This window comes from Eubalaena glacialis, chromosome 18, assembly GCF_028564815.1.
Source record: "Eubalaena glacialis isolate mEubGla1 chromosome 18, mEubGla1.1.hap2.+ XY, whole genome shotgun sequence".
NCBI classification, from domain to species: Eukaryota; Metazoa; Chordata; class Mammalia; order Artiodactyla; family Balaenidae; genus Eubalaena; species Eubalaena glacialis.
The window spans coordinates 10,112,128-10,136,109 of record NC_083733.1 but is presented as its reverse complement, the minus strand read 5'-3'; the positions used below and the strand labels follow the sequence as shown (position 1 = coordinate 10,136,109).

The 23,982-nt window shown below is 45.2% G+C and overlaps 1 protein-coding gene across 2 annotated transcripts in view; it reads left to right on the top strand.

The window, feature by feature from the left end:
* The first annotated feature begins 12,861 nt into the window (after positions 1-12,861).
* The window catches only part of WWOX (WW domain containing oxidoreductase), a 972,677-nt gene continuing 961,556 nt past the window's right edge, over positions 12,862-23,982 (top strand). For both annotated transcript variants that reach the window (XM_061172608.1, XM_061172607.1), the window contains exons 1-3: positions 12,862-13,125; positions 18,311-18,375; positions 21,231-21,288. In XM_061172608.1, coding sequence (XP_061028591.1) covers positions 13,019-13,125; positions 18,311-18,375; positions 21,231-21,288 — 230 coding nt within the window. In that variant the 5' untranslated portion in view covers positions 12,862-13,018. The remainder of the gene's footprint in view (positions 13,126-18,310; positions 18,376-21,230; positions 21,289-23,982) is intronic.

Below are 23,982 nucleotides of genomic sequence, written 5' to 3'. Positions count from 1 at the left end.
TTGCCAGACCCTAACCCCCAAAAAACAGCTAAGCCTGGTTTCTGCCCCTGCAGCCTTATAGCCCCATACGGCGTCCAAGAGAAAAGAGTCTCTTCTGTACTTCTGGTTCAGGAGAAACGAAGAAGTGGGGGAAATGCTAGCCCTAATTGCAGTTCCTTATTCTTTGATTCAAAAACACTTATTCCTTTATTACATTAAAGGAACTGTAAGGGAAACAAAAGTTTATTTAAAAATATCAGGGACTCCCTGGTGGCGCAGTGGTTAAGAATCTGCCTGCCAATCCACGGGACACGGGTTCGAGCCCTGGTCTGGGAAGATCCCACAGGCTGTGGAGCAACTACTGAGCCTGCGTGCCACAGCTACTGAGCCCATGTGCCACAACTACTGAAGCCCGTGCACCTAGAGCCCATGGTCCGCAACAAGAGAAGCCACCGCCATGAGAAGCCCACGCACGGCAACGAAGAGTAGCCCGCACTCGCTGCAACTAGAGAAAGCCCGGGCGCAGCAACAAAGACCCAACACAGCCAAAATATAAACTTAATTAATTAATTTAAACAATATACATTAGAGTGGTTCCAGATAACATCCATAGATGCTCCAGCCTCAAGGAGATGGAGCATCGCTGCCACTCCTGAAGTGTGGGCTGCACACAGTGACTTCTTTCCAGAGAGGACAGTTTGGAAAGGGGGAGGGGAGGGAACTCTACAGTGGAGAAAACTGATGAGCAGTACCTCAGCCAGGTGATCAAGGTCAACATCAATGCTGATAAGTCACGGTGATAGTGGATACCTTTAATATGATGTGATGAGAATGGCACTGTGTCTCTGTAGTCTTTTTCCCAAACACTCATAACCCCAGACTAACCATGAGAAAAATAGCAGGGGAATCCCAATCGAGGGACATTCTGCAAAATATTTGGCCAGCATTCCTCAAAACCGTCAAGGTCACTGAAACAAGGAAGTCACAGTCTAAAGGATCTAAAGAGACATGATGACTAAGTGTAATGTGGTGTGCTCCATGGGTCACAGGACAGAGAAAGGACACTGGGGAACACTGAGGAAATATGAATAAACTCTGGACTTTCGTTAATATTATATCAATATTGATTTGTTAATTGTAACAAATGTACCACAGTAACATAAGATGTTAACAGGGGAAACGGGGTGGTGGGTATATGAAAACTCTTCCCAATTTTTCTGTAAATCTAAAACTATTCTATAATTAAAAGTTTATTTATAAATATCTAGAGTGGACTGATTTCTAGGAAGATGTATGCTAAGGCAGTGGCCCTCAAACTTTAAAGTTCAAACAAATCACCTGGCATCCTGTTAAAATTCAGATTCTGGGGCTTCCCTGGTGGCGCAGTGGTTGAGAATCTGCCTGCCAATGCAGGGGACACGGGTTCGAGCCCTGGTCTGGGAAGATCCCACATGCCGCAGAGCGACTAGGCCCGTGAGCCACAATTGCTGAGCCTGCGCGTCTGGAGCCTGTGCTCCGCAATGAGAGGCCACGATAGTGAGAGGCCCGCGCACCGCGATGAAGAGTGGCCCCCACTTGCCGCAACTAGAGAAAGCCCTTGCACAGAAACGAAGACCCAACACAGCCATAAATAAATAAATAAATAAATAAATAATAAAAAAAAAATTCAGATTCTGATTTGGGATGGGGCCTGAGACTTTGCATTTCTAATTATCTCCCCCGACCATGCTGAATAGAGGCTATAAGCACCCTTCTTAAAATAAACACATCGTCAGAGGAACCATTTCAAATAAGACTCCTTCCCCTCTCATCTTTTGACGGAGGTTGAGAAGGAGTTGGCTCATTTTCTGCAGTTCTCTTGGAATATGCCCTTTTCCCCTTGTGAAATAAAATTCATATTTGATGTCAAGACAAGAAAAATTTAAACATAAAAATTCTTCGCTGCCCTTTGGCCTCCCTTCTCCCCGCCACTGTGCATTGTGTATCCACACTATGCATTGACCAAACCTCCCCCATCAGCAGGAATACCTGCTCAACCATAAACAGCAACATTCTCCTAGCATCAAGAAGAAGACTCCTTAAAAGATAACATTCCTTCTTGATTTTGTAAATCTGGATTATGTAAACTGTCAAGAATATGTCATTTCAGGACTTCCCTGGCGGTCCAGTGGTTAAGACTCCGTGCTTCCACTGCAGGGGGTGCGGGTTCGTTCCCACATGCCTCGCGGCATGGGCAAAAATAAAAACAAAACAAAACAAACAAACAAACAAAAAAAGTCATTTTGGGAATTCCCTTGCAGTCCAGTAGTTAGCGCTCTGCACTTTCACTGTCTGGGTTCAGTCCCTGGTCGGGGAACTAAGATAGATCCCGCAAGCCTCGAACTTCGGCCGGGAAAAAAAAAAGAATACATCATTTAATGTACAGCCCTCTGTCTCAAATGACCCTAACTGTGTCTTGACTTCTAATGAGCAGAACAGTTCCCAGAGCTTTATGAGATGCTCTTCCCGGGTTATAATCATCACATTTGGCTTGAATAAAATTTTCCAATTCTTTCTTAGATCGACTGATTAATTTTTCATCGACAGCTTCATGCTGCTGCCAGGTAACTGTGTACTGCTCAGAATTTAGGTGTAGCTGGCACATCTTTGTTAGTTTGGGCAATTTTAAAACTTTAAAAATCGGGAATTCCCTGGCAGTCCAGTGGTTAGGACTCGGCACTCTCACTGCCAGGGCCCAGGTTCAATCCCTGGTGGGGGAACTAAGATCCCGCAAGCCGCGCAGCCAAGGGGGGAAAAAAAAAAAACACCTTCAGGAAAAAAGTGGAGAAATATGGTAAAATAAACTCTGTATTGGTTGGTTACCTACTCCTGGACCAGTAGTAGGTAATTAATTATCTTGATGATCCTAAAAGGTAACAGTTGTTCATCGTTTTTTACATATGGGACCATTTGGCTCAGAGGAAATGGGAAATTCGCCTACAAGGATGCACAACTAGACAAGGGGGTGGAGAGAGAGAGAGAAGGAGAGAGGAAGAGAGGTTGGAAGAAGACGGAGGGAGAAAAATTCAAATTTGCCCAATAACAACCAACTAAAGAACAAGTCAAAAGCGCAAAGAAAACACCAAGTCTTTTCTACTCCCTGAACTCTCCTTGCCCTTATTTCACCTGCTGTAAATTAACATTTACCTTCTGCGGCAGAACTTCCTCATAGCCGTTTGTAAACAGGTAGTTCAGTTTCACACTATTCTAGTCATCCCCTCCTGTCCTCGATTTCGATTTCCAAGATTTCAGTTACCCGCAGTCAAATTCAGTCCAAAAATAACAGACGGAAAATTCCAGAAATGAACATTTCGTAAGTTTTAAGTTGAGTGCCGCTCTGAGCAGCGTGATGAAACCTCGCACCGGCTCCCTCTGTCCTGGGTCGTGAATCATCCCTTTGTCCAGCATTTGTGAAGCAGGAGGGAAGAGGGCAGGGCACAACCCTTAAAGGATGACATAGCCGGTGGAGGCGACAAAAACTGGTTCGAACCCACTAGGCCCAAGATGGCGGCAGATTCGACTCCCAGTGGACCTTGAGACTCATTATATGCGCTCATTGTAATACATTAGCATATGCTAAATGACACGCCCACAGGCGCCACGACAGTTTCGAGGCCGACCGTAAAAGGCCAAAAAGTGGGCGGTGGCCCAATTCCTGGAAATCCCCGCCCCTTCCCTAAGATAGTTGGAATAATCCTCCCACTCATTAGCCTATGAAATTACGCACGCAGCACATAAAAACTAACACACACCCCACCTCCCCGCGACCCGGGGCTTCTTGCCTTCTGAGAATACGCACGCTCTGTGGACTGTGCTTCTCCCAGGGCCGCTCTCGCCTTCTGAGATGGACCACATTCTGTCTATGGCGTGTGGATCTCTCTAAATAAATCCACTTCTGTTTTTTGTTGTTGTTTGTTTGTTTTTGGTCAGCCGAGTGGCATGTGGGATCCTAGTTCCCCGACCAGGGATAGAACCCATGCCCCCTGCAGTGGAAGCACGTCGTCCCAACCACTGGACCCCCAGGGAAGTCCCAATGAATCCACTTCTTACCTATCACTTTGGCTCTCACGGAATTCTTTCTCTGACTAGACATAAAGAATATGAGCTTCATTAAGTCCTGAGACCAGATGTATGATTTTAATCAAAAGACAGTGGATTCAAGTCCCAATTTGGGTTGTACGGTTTCATATCTATGCTGTACATGCTACCCACCCATTAGTACAGGAAAAAACAGTGTATACAGTAGGCCTTCTGTATCCATGGGCTCTGCATCCTTGGATTCAATCAACCTCAGATCCAAAATATTCTGGAAAAAAAAAATTCAGTAAAGTTCCAAAAAGCAAAACTTGAATTTGCCATGCACCAGCAACTGTTTACATAGCATTTACATTGTACTTGCAATTATTTACATAGTATTTACATCATATAAGATATTAAAAGTAATCTAGGCCATTAAAGATGAATATAAATTCTCAAAAAAAAAGTAATCTAGAGATGATGTAAAGTATATGGGATGATATGAGTTGGTTATGTGCAAAAAAAACACTACACCATTTTATATGAGGGACTTGAGCATCGGCAGATTTTGGGATTGGGGGGTGGGAATCCTGGACCAATCCCCAGTGGATACCAAGGCAGACTGTATAGCACTTGGTATTATATGCTGTTTCAGGCATCCACTGGAGGTCTTGGAATGTATCCCCCTCAAATAAGGGGTAGGGGACTACTATATTTCCTTGACAGTATTTAAAAGTCAGGTGTCCTCTCTCAGATTTTAGGAATAACCTGGAGGCAAAATACATCTCCCTCTGTAGTGCATCCCAATAAAGTACCCCCTCCAACCCCCTCCTTTCTATTTAGAGTTGAATAAAGCAATTGCCTGTAAATTACCTTGTACATACCCTAGGCCTGAGGGCAGGGAGCTCTCCCTTTCCCAGATTTCAGTTACGTACCTCTTAAAGTAATAGCCCCTTTTTAACCTCTCAGACACTCCCCGGAGATTCTGATCCCTTTAAATTGGAGCGGAGCCTGGGATCTGTGCACACCCCCACCCATTGTGATCCTTACGCTCCAGCAACTTGGGAATCACTTAGTCTCTTTAAAGGATCAGATTGATTCCTTAAGAACAGTAACTGCAACAGTGTAGCCCATATGTAAACGTACTGGCGTAATTTGCCCATCACTAGTCACGCACAGCGCTCCTGATGATACCTGCTTCCAGTTCCAGGCTCCCAGGGCTGCCCTTGGTCAGCAGGTAGAATTCCAGTGAAGTCTGCTGCCAGGGCTGGGATCCCAGCTCCGATAATCACCATCTGTGTGACCTCAGGTATTTGCTTCCTAGCCTCTCTGTGCCTCCATGTCTTCTGTAAAAGGGCCCTAAACAGTCCTACTGTAGAAATGAACGAAGACCGCCCCCGTGAGAATCAGCAGAGCGATTGAGTCAGAGCTTGCTACTGCAGGGGGATCAGCCACCACCGCTTGCGTTGGCCAGGGACTCAAAGCTGGCAGGGGAGTGGAAGAACTTTCCAGTAAGAAAAGAGGGTCAGGTGTGCCCTGATTGGAGGATATTGGCTGGGAAATTGGCAGTGGGCTAACTAGAATTGGGGCATACCTTGCCGTGGGTTTGGGGATCGTATTTGGCTTTCTCTGGTTGGTCCTGAGTTGGAAGTAGGAACAAAATATAGGGAACATGGCTGTCATTCATCAAGTGCTGACCCTTCTGAGCCAACTGCTGCAGACATAGTAGTTTGGCTTCCCAGACTGGCTGCTGCAGAGGCGGTAGGTCAGAGTTCTATTGTCATGTATGGTCTGGCCATTGTCTATTTGTATATTCAGCATCTCACTACCTACTTCATGATTGTTCTTTCCAGAATTGAATGAGCTAGAGCCATTGCTTATAAAGGGCAAGACACAGAGACAGGCAAATCCTCAAAAATGTTAGTCGTTATTTTTCCCATTTTACCTCTAGTTTTCCAGCTCTGAAATGTCTCAGAAAAGAAGGGAGCCTCTCTAGAAATCTGACTGCAAGAACTCTTTCCAATAAGGGAGTGTCTTTCTACAGACTGGCGTTTTAACTAACATTTTCTCTCTTATCAAGTTTAAAGTGACGCAGGAATAACATGGGTAACTGAAATGTAGAAATGTATGGAATTTGGGGAGTAAAGAGTAAACATGAGAGTTCCATGAAGTTGGCAGGGACCTAGCCTCTTTGTAGCTTTTTTTTTTTCACTTCCCTGAGTGCGACCCTCATCTCATGGTCCAATGAGGCTGCTTGAGCTCCACGCATCACGTCCTTTTTCCAGCTGGCAGTAAGGAGGAAAGGTGGGTGGAACAGTTATGTGCCTCAATTTAAAGATACTTCTTTTAGGTTGTTATCATGTCTCTCACCCACAATACCAATCTCTGTTAGAGATAGATTTTATCTAGGTTTAGAAAGCTATTTTAATATCTATCTTTATGATTAACCAAAGTCTAATGAACTGACATTTATTAAACAAATACTGTACTTGAGTACAACTTTGGAGTATGAAACACCCTGCGCTAAGGAGTTGTTAGGAATGAGGGATCCAGGAGTAGTTGTGGGCAGAACCATAGCCATGCGATTTTATTTCCTTAGTCTTGGCCACTAATTTTATGCTCCTTAATCAGCATAATAGAGGAGGGAGAGCCTTCTCTACTCAGTGGCTCCCAGTCGTCAATCTCCTTTCATTCTGTCACCCTCTGAAGGGGTCCCTAGGAGTACAGCATGTTGGTCAAGAGCAGTAAGGACCCTTTGTTTGAAAACAGTCTTTTACAATTCACAGGTTCATAACCACGATCTCTTCTGGACCCTATGATGTATATAATGCCACTGTGAAGAGTCAGAGAAAACTAGGTTCTAGGGCAACACTACTGCTTCTCTGATTTGGAAGCAACTTTTACCATCCTAATCCTCAATTTCCTCATCTGTAAAGTGGGAATAATAATTATACCTACCTCACAGTGGGGCTGGTAGAGTTACATAATTCCTGGTAAGTGCTTAGCACAGTGCTTGGAACATAGTAAATGCCCAGTGAATATTAGCTCTTATTATTCAATGAGGACTATTAGCCCCATTAGATGAAAAAACTGAGGTTTGGGGAATCCGCGATGACTATATTAACGATTAATAATAGCAAGAATTGTTGAATGAGACCTTATTATGTGCATTATCTCATGTGATCTTTACCTCACCCCTAAGAGGCAGGCATTAACCTTACCCCCATTTTCCTGATGGGGAAACTGAGGTCTAATGTAATTACGCATGTTGAGATATGGAAGGGAGAAAATAGGCCGCCAGTCCTTTGATGTTTAAGAAGCTTTAACTATTGTCTATGTGGGCAAAGCTCTATGCTGGACTTCCTGCTGGGTGCTAAGGACTCCCAGATGAGTGAGTTGGACATTGTGCTTAATCTGATGGTTCTTACAGACATGGAGGAGATAGAAAAATATTTCAGTGTTACTTACTGAATGCTATCCTAGAGGGAAGTATGTGATTCTACCTATGCGAAGGCAAAAGGAGGGTGTATTAATTATAGTTATTAGTTACTGCTGCTTAACAAATTACCCCAACAATTAAAACCAACAATAAATGTCTATCATCTCACACGGTTTCTGATGGTCAGGAGTACAGGAGTGGCTTAGTAGGATGGCTCTGGCTCAGTGTCACTTATGGAGTTACATCAAGATGTCAGTCAAGACTGCAGGCCCCTGAAGGTTTGATCAGGGCTGAAGGATTTGCTTCTAAGGTGGTTCATTTGCAGCTTAGCAAGGAGGTGCTGGCTACCGGCAGGATACCTCAGTTTTGCACACTGTGGGCCTCTCCACAGGGCTGCTTGAGCATCCTCATGTCTTTCTCGTTCCGATTTACTTCACTTAGTGTGATAATCTCTAGCTGCATCCATATTGCTGCAAATGGCACTATTTTATTCTTTTTTATGGCTGAGTAATATTCCATTGTATATATATACCACACCTTCTTTATCCATTTCTCTGTTGATGGACAGTTAGGTTGTTTCCGTGTCTTGGCTATTGTGAATAGTGCTGCTATGAGCATTGAGGTGCATGTATCTTTTCCAATTACAGTTTTTTCCAGATATGTGGCCAGGAGTAGGATTGCTGGGTCATATGGTACCTCTATTTTTAGTTTTTTGAGGAACCTCTGTACTGTTCTCCATAGTGGCTGCACCAATTTACATTCCCACCAACAGTGTAGGAGGGTTCCCTTTTCTCCACACCCTCTCCAGCATTTGTCCTTTGTAGACTTTTTTTTTTTTTTTTGCCACACCCCACGGCATGTGGAATCTTAGTTCCCAGACCAAGGATCAAACCCATGCCCCCTACAGTGGAAGCTTGGAGTGTTGACCACTGGACCGCCAGAGAAGTCCCTAGACTTTTTAATGATGGCCATTCCGACCGGTGTGAGGTGGGACCTCACTGTAGTTTTGATTTGCATTTCTCCCTCTCTTTTCTTTTTCTTTTTCTTTATGCCGCTCCCCCGACCCCTGATATATTTACATGTGCATGTCTGACAGGATCTGGGGTGAATCTTGGGCTCCAGGACCTGGAGTCTTTGGAAGAATTCATTTGCAAGATCGTGACAGATGTGGCTCAGAGCGATGTCTTGGAAGCTCTGGCTGCTAAAATAAGACACTCTAAACAGGAGGTGGAAGATTTTAAATAGAGTGGACTCCTCATGGCAACGTGACTGTCCCCTGGAGGGGGATTCTTTCCCTGTAGGACAGAAAGGAGACAGTAATGAAGTCAGGCTGAAATATAATTTTGTGAATGTCAGCAAGTTAGCAAGTATACCAGAAAGCTACATTGAAGCGTGGGGCCTTTACACATAAATTAAACGAATGAAGTCTCCAAACGGAAGGGTCTAATTTCCGGAAGTCGCTGCAATGGATGTGATGAGCTCACCATGGGAGAGTGCCTTACCGGTGGCCCAGGAGAAAAATGAGCATTCGTACTCAGTCTCAAGGACTTTCAAAATGAAACAAAATCACTCTCTCCTAATGTTTCAGGCAATCAAGCTCCGTCTCTTTAAAGCCCATATGGCAGAAGGTGAAGCATGACCACATCTAGGTGTGTGTGCTGGGGGTGGGATACTATGGATGTTCATTATACTCATCTCTCAGCTTTTCCGGATGTTTGAAAAATGTCATAATAAAACATGTTGGGAAAAAGGAAAATAATAGAATACCAGAAAGTAAAAGAACAGATGTAATCTCATAGGAAACCCCCGCCCTAGTATTTTAAGTGGAATATATTTAGCTTTATGAAAAATTCACTTCTTTTACCTATTTTTCTCACTTTCTCATGGAGGACTGAAAACCCCTGGGCATCTACCCGAGGACCAGCACTGGGGAGCTCTGTTCTGGAAAGGCAGCATGTGGGGCAATGGGTTCAGAGGATGAGTTTGGGGCAAGTGTCTTTGTTTGGGTTCTATCCCAGATCCTGCTGGCTTTTGCTCACTGAGTGACCTTGGGCAAGCTACTTCAATTCCTTGTGCCCCACTTTCCTCATCTGTAAAAACTGGGCCGATAATAATGGAATAAGGTAAGTGACTTGGCCACTGTCACACACAGCTTGTAAGTGACAGTAGCTGAGTTTGGTTCCCAAGATAAATGATAGGAAACCCTATCACCAAAACTCTCCCCGTCTCTGTATACCTATAGGTCTTGGTTGGAACTGCTTTCAAAACCTTCAAGCCATCGTTCTTTGTGTGCCTGTTGGTTTTATTCTAATTGACTGATTTCTGGATGCAGGAGGTGTTTCATTTTCCTTGGCTTTTCTTAGAGACATAACATATTTTTATTTTTCACTCATTGTGTGTTTGACTGAATAAGTGAACTACAAAAATGCCTTCTTACTAAGTCCACACTAACCAGGAGAGTTTTCCCTAAGAATCCTGTTCAATATTTTTGCTTATTGGTTATCTTACATGAGAAGTTTATCGGAAGAGCCAGGATGCTTCCCAGGTCTCATTAACATGTTGAGTTTGGCACCAAAACTTAATTTCCTAAGGAATGGTGGCTTAAGTTAAAGCAGGTTTGCAGAACTGTTGGGGCGTTTGTGTGTCTGAAGGGGGAGGAAATGACTACCATCCCGGTCATGACAATGAACTAAAGAAACGTGGTCTCAGGAGTGTTACATTAAAACTTGTGCCCACTGCATGAGAGATGCCAAACTGCTTTCAGAAGAAAAGTGATCAGTCTTTTGTTCATAAATTATCAGTTATTTCAGAAGTGATCAATCAAAAAGAAACGTTCAAATGTAGAAATCCCTGCAGGGAATTGGGCTTTAGCCTTAAAATTGTGGGCACGTAGCACCATCTGGTGTGTAGTTTTATAACCACATGTTGACATTTTTTTTTTTTATTAACCTCCTAATAATCAATGCGATTCAGTTGGCTTTACAATAAGAAACCATTCTTTAGGCTTTCGTAAGCACATGTCGAAGACCTTGGCTCATTCCCAAACTTCAAGACTCCTCAAACCCATAATAATCTTACAAGCTAAACGGGGTTCACCCTCTGAGAGATCCAAAGTCAAAATTGCATCCAAGGTGAAGTCCAAGTGAAGCAGAAACTATGAACAGAGGAAGCCAGTAAGGAAAGAGTAAAAAAAAAAAAAAAAAAAAAAAAGGTAGCCCATGAACACAGAGCAGGAGCAAGAGACCATGAAACCCACGACAGACAAAAAACAGGCCTGTCCTTGGGCTCCCACAGGTCGTGACAACAATCTAATTTAGCTCATTTGCATCCTGATCATAAACTTTTGAGTGAGTCTCTGTTGCTTGCAATCGAATAAGTGTAACTAAAACAATATTAGTTTCAGTGAGGCAAAAAGACTATAAATCCTAAAATCTGGCATGCTTACTCACACAAGTCCCCAATTGCCTGAATGTCTTTCTTCTTTGACCTTCTGATAGAGGCCACAGGTAAGACGTAGGAAGAGAGGAATAAAATGAGGTCATCATAACCACTTGGGACCATGATTGGTGTCCAGGCCACCCAGTCAGACTTGTAAGCCCACATCTCTCACCTGCGGATGGACTAGGAATTAGAGAGGCAGATGCCCTCAGATAATGCCAGAGAACTCAGCGGTCAGAACCAGCGGGATCTGAGTACCATCTTGTGAATCTCTGGCCAGAAATGGGCTCTTCAATGCCTTCAATAAATCTCAGCATTTGATTCACATGCTAGTAATTTCCTGATTTACCTTCAGTGTAGATCAGTGGTTCTTAACTGGGGGCACAATTGGCAACACCTGGAGACATTTTTGGTTGTTGCAGCTGCGGGACAGGGGACGCTACCGGATCTAGTGTGTAGAGGACGGAGATGCTGCTAAACATCCTGCAGAGCACAGGACGGTCCCCCACAACAAAGAATTATGTGGCCCCAAATGTCAGTAGTGTTGAAGTTGAGGAGCCCTGTGTCCATGGCAGGAGAAGCCTAGAGGAACTTTTAAAGTGGTAGGAAGAGCAGAGGGTTGAACAAGAAGTTGAGAATCCTGCCAAGGGGAGCACTACCCAGCTTGGGGAAGACACCATACTGTATCACCACCTGTGGAATGAGGCCAAGTCATAGGCAACAGGTGCCAGTTGAGGCTCTGGCCATAAATCTAAGGCTCCAAGATAAATCTAAGCAGTAGGTCCTTGAGAAGCAGAGCACAGGCTAAAGATAATCATTGGAGAAACTGAGGCTAAGCAGTTTGACTCTATTCATCCCCCTCTCCACCATTAGGGGATTTTGTGACCTAATTTCCTATTCATATCAAAGGAATAATTTGGCTTGGGTGACAGGGGCAAGGGGTTCAATTGGGATAAGCAGAAGGGCAGCAGATTAGTAGTAGCTCACTTAAATGTACATGGATTTGGAAAGAGTGATGTGATAGATCTGAGTTGCGATAGTGGGTCTGTTAAAACTGAAATATGGTTTCGTTAAGTTAGCTTTTGGTTGGGCAACTTCAAAGGAAAGCAAGTCTCTCCCCTAAAGAGCATGCAGAGCAGGAATCCCAAAGCAATATCAGTCTCAAGACTTGAAGAAAATAAAAAGCTACATCCCTTCTCTCCATTTTCCTCCCTTTGAAACACATAATTCCTCTACGGAGGCTTGCATTCTTCTGAAACCTAGGCCAGAGGAATCACGGTCAGTAGATTTCCCTGTAACGCTGAGCTAGGCAGCAAGTTCCGAGCAGGGAATGTTCTGGAAAATTCTATAAACGTTGGCCATTTATTATCAACAGAACCATGCTGTGGCTAGAAGAAACTTCTCCAGGACTGGGCATCAGAAGGTGCAGGAATTTGTGTTTTTAATGTTTCCCACGGTTTACAGCGTTGAGTTTACATGCACAACAAAGTTTGTGAATCAGCCTGGGTCATGGAAAGCTCTGGAAGGTTTCTGAGCAGGAACATTCACTCTTCCTAATGCCCTAAAAAAAGGAGAGGCTATAGCCCAGAAAACCAGCATCTGCCTCCTTCCTTTCCGCGCCACGCTCTAGTCCGGCAGGGTCTGGACTACATTTCCCAGGATGCCCAATTGCTGGAGCTCCTGCGGGATTGGCTAGAACAACGCGGAAGTGATTACGGGTCGCCCAGCAACGGGCGGAGTCCTGGACCGTGACTGGATGCCCACGCCCCCTTGCCTGCGGCCGGGAGGTGTCGAAGCTCGACTCCATCTCCAGAGCCACAGAGCTCTCAACCGGCTTTTACTTCCAGCCGAGCGGCCGTGCGAGCTCGTGGGTGCTTTCCCCGTAGGTCTTCTCAGGCCCCGCCTCCTTTTACTCCGGCAGCTGCGCAATTGCGGAGACTGGATTCACCTGCCGAGTCGGAGGAGGGGCTCCGGGCGGCACAGTGCGCAGGCGCGAGCGTTCGGGACTCGCGGCGCGCGGCGCTCGGTTGAAGCGGGAGTGAGTTCTGGGCGCGGAGACCCGGCAGCGGGCGAGTGAGCGGGTGACCGGGCGCCTCCTCTGCAGCCATGGCAGCCCTGCGCTACGCGGGCCTGGACGACACGGACAGCGAGGACGAGCTGCCCCCGGGCTGGGAGCAGAGAACCACCAAGGACGGCTGGGTTTACTATGCCAAGTAAGGGGGCCGCGGGGGGCCGCCGGGTCTGGGACGCAGCTGGAACCCTGACCGCTCACCTGCCCGGGACTCCGCGCTGCCTTCGAATGCCACCTGCGCGGGGAGGGCCGCGGGCTCGCGCTCGGGCTTGGCCCGGGAGGGCGAAGTGGCAGTCATGGTTGAAGAGCTTCAGAGGGAAGGCTGCCGGGGTTCTGAGGACGGGCCATCCCCCTCTCTGGCCCTGGGTCCAGCGGGGGTCACCTGGCGGCGCTCAGGCGCGCCCTCTGCTGCCCAGTAGGCAGCGCTGCACGGTGCATGGATGGCAGACCGGCCTCATTCTCTTTCCCCCCCAAAATCAGAAAAAAATGCCTATGCCCCGCTCCTTTCTGGGGGGTCTGGGTTGACGACCTAGGAGTGTGTATTTTTAACAAGTGTCCTAGTATAACTATGTGTGTGTATATATATATGTATACGTATAAAATGGCTAATATAGCTTTACTGTAGTTTTCGGGAAAGTTTTGGAAACACCAGGAGACCCTCTCTCCCACCACTTACTGTGTGACCTTGAGCCATTGGAATAACTCTCAGTCACGGGTTTCTTATCTGCTAAATACGTTGGTTGGAGAGTTTCAGTTGAGGCACTGTACGTAAAGGCTTAGCACAGGCCTAAACGTACTCAATGCTGGATAATTCTTAGCCTTTCCTGATTTCTGCGGCTGTGACAGCACCTTCTAGGCCTGATATTAGAATTACCTGGGGACCATCATAACTATAGACTTGGGGTCTCCACAGAGACCCTCGTGCAGCAGGAGCCCAACATAGGGATTCTTTATTTTTTAAGCTTTCCAGCTGAGGCAGGTTACGGCTTTGAGAAACATGGATGTAAATCAGTGATTTTCAACACCTGGGAAGCAAACTATCTTTTCCTGGCTCCCACCTCCAGGGATTCTCGTTTAATTTTCTTGCCCCGCCTCCCGCCCCTGGTGGTAGATTGTGAAATCTTCCCATGTGATTCTAATCTGCCCAAGGTTGTGAGCCTCTGCTGCCTTCGGTGGCTTGCTAGAAAGAAAAACAGGAGGAAACGACCTTGGTGAGTTCATTCAAGACACATTGGGAATGTATCCTGTGCCAGGCTCTTTGCTGGGCACTGGTTTTACTGAGATGAATAAGACCGCTTGTTGGGATTTCCCTGGCCTTCCAGTGGTTAAGACTCCTCATCCTCACTGCAGGGGCCCCAGGATCGATCCCGAGTCGGGGAACTAAGATCCCACGTGCTACACGTCGCGGCAAAAAAAAAAAAAAAAAAAAGTAAAAAAATAAGACCGCTTGTCACTTTCATGAGTGCCCAGTCTTATAGGACAGAGCGACGTGCAGTGACGTGGTCCCCACGCAGTGTGTGTAGTGAGCGGCAGCCTGCCCAGCATAAGCTGTGTGGGTAGGTGGTGAGGTGCCTGAGGCAGTGGGCATCTGAGCCGTGCCTTAGAGCACAGGTAGAAGTGGGCAGGTCCAGGGGCAGGAGGTCAGCCCAGGTAGAAGAAACAGAGGCCCGGCCCGTGCGGTGCTGCAGGAACATGAAGATTGAGGTGGGAAGGAAGGACACAGTTGATTTCTGGAGGCTTTTCTGTGCCTCGGAGGATCTGGGCTCTGTCAGCAGGACCCATGTGTCCACTGAAGGCTTGGAGCCAGGGAGTGACCTCGGGTTTGTGTCTTTAGAAGGATGATTTCCGCTCTGGAGAACTGAAGGGGCATTTCTAGCAGCAGGGAGCCAGGGGGCAGTTGGCGGGCTCGGGGCAACTCCTGAATGGACATTTGCTGTTGCCTCAGCCTTTGCCTGAAGCGCTCTTTCATCCCTCAGAGCTGAGTTTAAACGTCACTGCCCACGAGAGCGTTCCCTTGCATCGGCCGTGCTCCTGCCTTCCACCACTTTGCTCTCCCTTGTCTGTAGTTTTCTACGCTCTACTCGGCCCTGTGTTGCTCTCTGTCCCTCCCCAGGTTGTCAACTTCGTGAGGGCGGGGACCTTTTCTCTGTATCCCCCATGCTTAGCATCCTGGCGCCGTAAAGTAAATCCAGGGAACGAGTCAATTAGCTCATCTAGGGAAGGTTTCCCGCGGGCCTCCCTGGGCAGGTGGCGTTCTAGGCCCTGGGAACGCGAAGATGCACACGGCCTGCCTCCCGGCTTCGGGGGCCTCCTCTGCTCCTGCTCTGAGTGGGGCCTGTCCCAGTTCTGGCCGCTGCCCCCAGAGCTCCCTGGCTTCCTTTCAGGTTTGCCTGGAGCCTCGCGTTCGGTCTGGAGGCTCCTTCGCCTTCGCTCACCCTGCCTCCTGCGCCTCACCTTGTGTTGGGTGGCCTTTCCCATCTGCTGCCTTCCTGGGTGGCATCCACCGTTTGGGCTTGGGGCTTTTCCTTCACTCGGTAAGACCTACACACCCCAGCCAGCTCTGCTGACAGCTTCCAGGGAGCCCATGGCCAGGGGACTCTGTGGCGCCTCTGCGGTCTCTGAAAAGTATGCCCCTCTCCGCCTCCTGCCCCACCCCCCGCCACCGGTATCTGGCCCTGTTGTTTACACTGACTGTGGTGACAAGGCTTGGCGGGCTCGCAGCTGGGGGGTGGGAGTACCTCTCTCCCGACTCTCTCTCCTGTCCTACCAGCCTTCTGTTCTTTGGCTTGGGGTTGAAGGATGCCCTGACCCATCCTGACCCTGGGTCCCCAGCAGTCCCCCTTGATCTCTCCTGACCTGCAAGCATCCCGATCCTTCTTTTCACCCCTAATTCTAGAAGGTCACTTGTCCACTGGGGTCTGGGAAACTTGGCTGATAGGGTACCAGAAGATTGCCCTTGGAGTCCTTCCTTTTTCCCATGGTCTTCATCCCACTGCGGCAGGGCTGTGCCCAAGCGCAGAGGCTGTAGCTCCCAACCAGGGCTCTGGGGTCTCGTGGGAAACCCCCTCATAGTCTCACCCCTCTTCTCTTGTGTGGGTTCTGTCAACCCCCCAGGCTCCCTCACACTCCCCAGGGTGCACTCAGACCTCAAAGACACACGTGTCACGTGGCTCAGGGCCCCCCCAGGCTGGGCTCCCATGGAGGGGAGATTTTTGCTGCTGAGGACAGACCTGTTACCAGAGAGAGCTGATGAGCCTTTCTCCCTTCCCTAGCACGGTCCGGAGAAGCCCCTCTGCCTTAACCAGGGGGTGGGCACCGAAGGACGAGGTCTCGGTGCTGGGGGCTGTGGCTGCCGTCGCCTGGGCCGTCCTGGGTCCTCCACTCCCGCCCCCCTTTTATTCTGAAGCCAGGGCCTCTTGGCAGCAGAGGGACGGCTGGCCTGCCCCGATGGGAGGTGGGTCCCTGTCCACAAGTGGCTCTGGGTCTCCCAGTTAACTTCAAGAAACTATGCTTAATGAAGAAAAGGAAAAAAAAAAAAAACTTAGAGGCGCATACTTGAAAGTGATAGCCATGTAGTGTGGTGTGAATTTAATTTTGATCCCTTTGTTTTAAATTAAGATCACTGTTAAGTATCTTTTTAAGTGACAAAAAGCTTACTGAAGGAAAAGAAAAAAGAGGGCTTCTGTTTAAAGGAGAATAAGATAATTTGGGGACATGTGTTGTAATTTTCTGTTCATTAAAAAGTCATTTTAGATTACAATGAAAAAGGAACACCCTTTAATTAATTTTTATATAAAAGTTTATTTAAAATAATCCTTTTCTGTCAAAGGCACGGTTCTTAGTTCTTCACACGTTACTCACTGAGTCCTCTGTGACCCCAAGAAGTAGGGCCATTATTATCCCCTTTGTACTGATGGGGAAACTGAGGCACAGGGAGGTTGAAAACCTTCTCCAAGGGATCCAAATTACCAAATGTAACCTGGTTCTTACTCCTGTTTGGGCTTCCTTTCTGCAGTCAGGGTTTGATGGTGGGGGATACACAGGTGGGATCCGGTCCTTGCTGATACCCTCTGTTTGTCCAGTGATCTAATTGCTCACCAGTCGCTGTGCTAGGTATGGTGTCTCTTACCTTTCCAGCAGCTCTGTGAGGTGGATGTGCTTCTAGGGAGACTGGCTCACCGGGTGCAGGCAGTGCGGGAGCTCAGGTCTTTGGCCTTTTGAGTCCAGTGTCCACTGTGTCCTTGTACTGGCCACCGATAGTTTGCAAAAACCCAGGAAGCCAGCAGTTCCTGGAAAGACCCTGCTTTTGACGTGCAACATCTTACAGGAGCATTCACCAGCTCTCTGTATTTATTCTCTTTAAAATCATGGATAGGGAAGGAATATTCTATCATCTGGTTGTCAGTGATTAAGTATTATTTTCTACTTTGGCCTGAGCATGTGAACTTTGAATGCCTCTTGAAACATGCAGCTGTTTCCTTGATTAAGTAATTTTATGTTTTTCTCCATACTGGATCACCTGTTGACAGGTGTCTCTAGTCTGTTATTGGCTCATGGTTTCATTGATAACTGTGTGTGCTCTTCCGAGATGAAATGCTGGTTTGGCACAGAAATCAGACTAGTTTGTATATTTGATTTGTTCAAAATAATAGAACTTTTGAGGGCTTTTTATGCCAAGTACTGTGTTCAACCCTTTGTATACAGTATCCTCGTAGCATTCTCCTCAGATGAATACTAGGATTATTTCCGTTTTGCAGATGAGGAAATTGAGGCTCCAAAGCTGAGTGACTGACTTACGGAGCTGCCTTACCCTCTTGGATGAAATTAGGAATCAGTGCTTAAAAAACACTTTGAAATTAAATCTGTGGAAAGAATAAACATTTAAGAAGATTAAGGTTATATCTAAATGATACCTGCCTATCAGCGTTATAAATTTGACTGAAATTTTTCAATCTATCCTGGAATAAAACTAAAACGAAAACTAAAGCAAGTAGAAAACAAAACACCTCTCTAGGTATTTTGAGTGATTCAGCGAGATTCCTAGAGTTGACCCCCAGTTGGGGTCAAGTCCTCTTCCTCTGGCTTCACCACCAGCTACAGGTTTTAGGGAGATTTTCCCAGTCTGCTGCTGCTTCCAACCTAGAGAATTTGACCTGATGCAAACAGTAACATTTATAATCTGAATATTTCTTTCTGACTGTCTGACTTGAGTACTCTTGAGAGAGTATCACGTGGGGGAGAAAAAAATATAATGCCATTGATTAATTTTTAGAAGTGTAACTTTTACTTACTATGTATTCTGTGGATTTTTTTTTTTTTTTTAACAGTCACACAGAAGAGAAGACTCAGTGGGAACATCCGAAAACTGGAAAAAGAAAGCGAATAGCAGGAGGTTTGTATGTTGTTGTCATAAAGCAGAGACCCTTGTATTTAAAGCATTAATCAGATGGGAAAACTGTCACAGGAGCTGGACTCTCCCTCTGGGGAGTTTGTAGGATTCGGTAGAAGGAAGTGATGAGCTCTTGGGGTGGAGTGCTGAGGATGATTTCTTAAATAAGAAAGTATTAAAATAATAGGGGCCTTGAATTCACAGGTCATTAGATTTTTCCGTAGTTGCACTGTTTGTAAAATTGGTCTTGGTTCCTATCCTGGAATTAAATATATCAGTGTTTGATAGAATTCCGTAAAGCTTGCGTTGACTTGTAGGTGCTTCTGAGTAAGTGTGTCATGCATGGAATAGAAGTGTAAGAAGGTCCCTGCTCTCAAGAGGTTGAGGGTCTATTTGAAAAGACAGCATGTGCCCTTGGGAAAAAAAATGAAACTGCTCTATAATATGAATCTTCACAAGTCAGCATATGAATGGTATTGGGTGCCTGCTATAGTGTAGATACGTTCTGGGAATTCATTCAAGGGAGAATTCATGTTAATTGGAGCAACCAGTAAGGGTTTTGTGAAAAGCAGAAGCTGAATGGAGTGTTGAAGAATGATCAAGAATGAAATAGTATTTTATTTTATTTTATTTTTTTGGCCGCATGGCTTTCAGGGTCTTAGTTCCCCAACCAGGGATTCAACCCAGGCCCAGCAGTGAACGTGTGGACTCCTAACCACTGGACTGCCAGGGAATTCCCAAGAATGAAATAGTCTTAAAAATAGAGTTGCCATATGATCCAACAATCCTGCTCCTGGGCATATATCCAGAAAAAACCGTAATTCAAAAAGATACACGCACTCCTATCTTCACAGCAGCACTATTCACAGTAGCCAAGACATGGAAGTAACTTAACTATCAATCAACAGATGAATGGATGAAGATGATGTGGTATTGGGTTGGCCATAAAGTTCCTTCGGTTTTTAAGTAAAAATAAGACATATTTTTCATTTTCCCAAGAACTTTATTGAACAACGTATTCACTGTCTTGTTCCACTACCTTCTGCCATTTTTCAGGCAACTTTATAATTCCATCTTCCCAGAACTTTTTATCTTTTCGAGCAAAGAACTGTTCCAGGTGCCTTCTGCCGTCTTCCAGGGAATGGAAATATTTTCCATTAAGAGAATTTTGTAAAGACCGAAACAAATGGAAATCCTAAGGTGCAATGTCTGGTGAATACGGCAGATGAATCAGAACTTCCCAGCCAAGCTGTAACATTTTTTGCCTGGTCATCAAAGAAACATGCAGTCTTGCATTATCCTGATGGAAGATTATGCGTTTTCTGTTGACTAATTCCGAACGCTTTTCGTCGAGTGCTGCTTTCAGTTGGTCTAACTGGGAGCAGTACGTGTTGGAATTAATCGTTGGTTTTCCAGAAGGAGCTCATAATAGAGGACTCCTTTCCAATCCCACCATATACACAACATCACCTTCTTTGGATGAAGACTGGTCTTTGCTGTGGTTGGTGGTGGTTCATTTTGCTTGCCCCACGATTTCTTCCGTTACACATTATTGTACAGTATCCACTTTTCATTGCCCATCACAATTTGTTTTAAAAACAGAGTATTTTTCTTACGTTTAAGTAGAGAATCGCATACAGAAATACGGTCAAGAAGGTTTTTTTCGCTTAACTTATGAGGAACCCAAACATCAAAGCGATTAACATAACCAAGCTGGTGCAAATGATTTTCAGCGCTTGATTTGGATACTTTGAGTATGTCGGCTATCTCCCACGTGGTATAATGTTGATTGTTCTCAGTGTCTCGATTTGATTGCTATCAACTTCAGCTGGTCTACCCAACCATGGAGCATTGTCCAGTGAGAAATATCCAGCATGAAACTTCACAAACCACTTTTGACACGTTCCATCAGTCACAGCACCTTCTCCATACACCGCACAAATCTTTTTTTGCGTTTCAGTTGCGTTTTTACCTTTCTTGAAATAATAAAGGATAATATGCTGAATATGTTGCTTTTTTTCTCTGTCTTCAATATTAAAATGGCTACACAAAAATTCACCAATTTTGATAAGTTTTTTTTTAAAAGGCATGCTGTTATGACAGCTGTCACAATACAATCTAACAAAATTGTTTCGAATGAAGTTAGACAACTAAGCACTAATAGAGTCATCTTATGGAAAAAACCAAACTAATTTTTTGGCCAACCCAATACAAAGGAATATTACTCAGCCATAAAAAAGAATGGAATAATACCATTTGCAGCAACATGGATGGACCTAGAGATTATCATACTAAGTGAAGTAACTCAGAAAGACAAGTATTGTATGGTATCACTTGTATGTGGAATCTAAAATATGCCATAAATGGACATATCTATGAAACAGGAACCGATTCACAGACACAGAGAACAGGCTTGTGGTTGTGACGGGGTGGGGGAGGGATGGATTGGGAGATTGGGTTTAGCTGATACAAACTATTATATATAGAATTGGTAAACAACAAGGTCCTACTGTATAGCACAAGAAACTATATTCAATATCCTCTGATAAACCATAATGGAAAAGAATATGAAAAAGAATATATGTAAAACTGAGTCACTGCTGTACAGCCGAAATTAACACTGTAAATCAACTATACTTCAATAAAATTAAAAAAAAAAAAGAATGAAATAGTCTTACTTCCAAGCAAGAGGCAGAATGTAGAGTCTGGCTGGGGTAATGGGCCTTCTGTACCTGCCATAGTTGGAGCACATGACCTGCTGATCTGGTGGGATAGGTCTGGGGCTGGAAGGGCAGGGGCTTCAGTTCACCCCCCCCACCCCACCCCCACATAGACCTGTTGTCCTTCCTGTGTTTCAGATATGCCCTATGGATGGGAACAAGAAACTGATGAGAATGGACAAGTGTTTTTTGTCGAGTAAGTGTCTGCAAAGAAACTTCTCAGCCATCTTGCTTTTTATTTAGTTAATTAATTAATTTATTTTTAATACATTTACTTATTTATTTTTGGTTGCATTGGGTCTTTGTTGCTGCACGCGGGGTTTCTCTACTTGCGGCAAGCTGGCGCTACTCTTTGTTGCGGTGCGCAGGCTTCTCATTGTGTTGGCTTCTCTTGTTGTGGAGCACGGGCTCTAGGCGCGCGGGCTTCAGTAGTTGTGGCTCACGGGCTCTAGAGTGCAGGCTCAGTAGTTGTGGCGCATGGGCTTAGTTGCTCCGCGGCATGTGGGATCTTCCTGGACCAGGGCTCGAACCCGTGTCCCCTGCATTGGCAGGCAGATTCTCAACCACTGCGCCACCAGGGAAGCCCCAAGGCAGGTAGATTCTTAACCACTGCGCCACAGGGAAGCCCCATTTTGCTTTTTAATAGGAATTTTTTTGTACAAGGAATATACATTGACTGTAGGAAAATATTATATAGTGTATAACTGTAATCCTATCAGCAGGACTAACTACTTTTAGCAATTTTTGGATTTTTTACTTCCAGTCTTTATAAGTGCTTTAAAAAAAAAAAGAAAATGTATTGCATGAACTGTTTGGTAAACTGTTTTTTCCACATAATTCTTATGAGCATTTTCTTACATCTTTATAAATTTTTCAAGACAATGATGTTTAATGGCTATGTAGTATTATTTTGTATATATATACTGTAATTTATCAGATTACCTACTGGGCTTTGATGTTGTTAAATTCCTGTGATCTGGCGTCTGTACAGGCAGACCTTGTCTTATTGCACTTTGCAGATACTGCGTTTTTTACAGATTGAAGGTTTGTGGCAACTCCTCCTCAAGGGAGTCTTTTGGCTCCATTTTTCCAGTAGCAGTTCCTCAGTTTGTGTCTCTGTGTCACGTTTCGGTAATTTTCGCAATATTTCAAACCCTCCACTAGCAAAAAAGATGGTGACTCACCGAAGGCTCAGGTGATGGTTAGCATTATTTTAGCAATCAAGTATTTGTTAATTAAGGTGTGTATATTTTTTTAGACATGATGCTGTTGCACACTTAATAGACCGTAGTGTAAACATAACTTTCATATGCACTGGGAAACCACACAATTTGTGTGACTCGGTTTATTGTGTGTGACACTGACTTTTTTTTTTTAGTTTATTTATTTATTTATTTATGGCTGGGTTGGGTCGTCGTTGCTGCACGCAGGCTTTCTCTAGTTGAGGTGAGCGGGGGCTACTCTTCGTTGCGGTGCGCAGGCTTCTCACTGCGGTGGCTTCTCTTGTTGCGGAGCATGGGCTCTAGGCGTGTGGGTTTCAGTAGTTGTGGCTCGCAGGCTCTACAGCACAGGCTCAGTAGTTGTGGCGCATGGGCTTAGTTGCTCCGTGGCATGTGGGATCTTCCCGGACCAGGGCTTGAACACGTGTCCCCTGCATTGGCAGGCGATTCTTAACCACTGTGCCACCAGGGAAGCCCGACACTGACTTTATTGCATTTGTCTGGAACTGACCCTGCAAGGCAGTATCTCCAAGGTATGCCTGTAATTATAAAAAATGTCTTGAGTATCCTCCTCTGTAAAACTATCTCTGGAATAAATTCCAATGACAAGCAGCAACAGTAACCACGCATCTAGCACTAGCATGAGCCAGGCATGTTCTAACCAACTTATACCTGTAGTATTAGCTCATTCAGTCCCTGAAATGCCCTAAGGGAGGCGAGCGCTAGGCTGCCAGGCCGTTCATTTCCCAACTGTGATCCCGTTAGAGAGGTGTGCTGGTAAATGCTTAACAACCAGTTCCCTGGGGGAAAAGCCCATATTTGTTTCCGTGGTATAAATACTTCCACTATAGCTTATTTCTAGCTACCGAGGTAAAGTCACTGAGGAGTTGGGAAGAGAGATGCACATTTGGCTCTTGTGAGCCAGGGTGACCCGGCTCCACCCCTGCTCTGTCCTCCGTAAGACACTGGAGTCAGAATGCTTATCTGGCATCTGTGGTTATAAGTAAAATGAAAGTTGGATTATTCTTGAGTCTTAGTATTTATGGGGTGAAGAGTATTGATTTTAAACTGTATATAATTTTACACACACATACACATTACACATACATTTTTTTAATGTTTTTATTTATTTATTTTTTTGGCTGCACCGTGGGGCTTGCGAGATCTTAGTTTCCCGACCAGGGATTGAACCTGAGCCCTCGGCAGTGAAAGCGCTGAGTCCTAACCACTGGACTGCCAGGGAATTCCCACAAATGCATTTTAAATCATGAAATCTTTCTTTCTGGAGAGTTCTTAATAGTTTTCAAGATATTTTGAGGTCTACCTCAAACCCCAAGATCACATTTAAAATGTAAAAAATAAACCTGTTCTGTAAGGAGCAACCTGTTCGTCTGTATGAACAGGTTGTACTGATGTATCTTGATATATTGTTTATACTACCAGTATAGTTTAATATTCTTTCTACAGGATTTCGATCAACTCCAAATCAAAACTAGAGTGTGTGAGTACAGCCTTAAAATGAAAATTATTAGAATTTTAGTAGGCTGGTTTCATATTTACTGTCTTTTATCATTTTGAGTTTTCTACTTCTTTACCAATCTTCTTAGGCCCTTGCACATAAGAGATTTAATTGAAATCTACTGACAAGAGTGCCTGATGGATCTTATAGC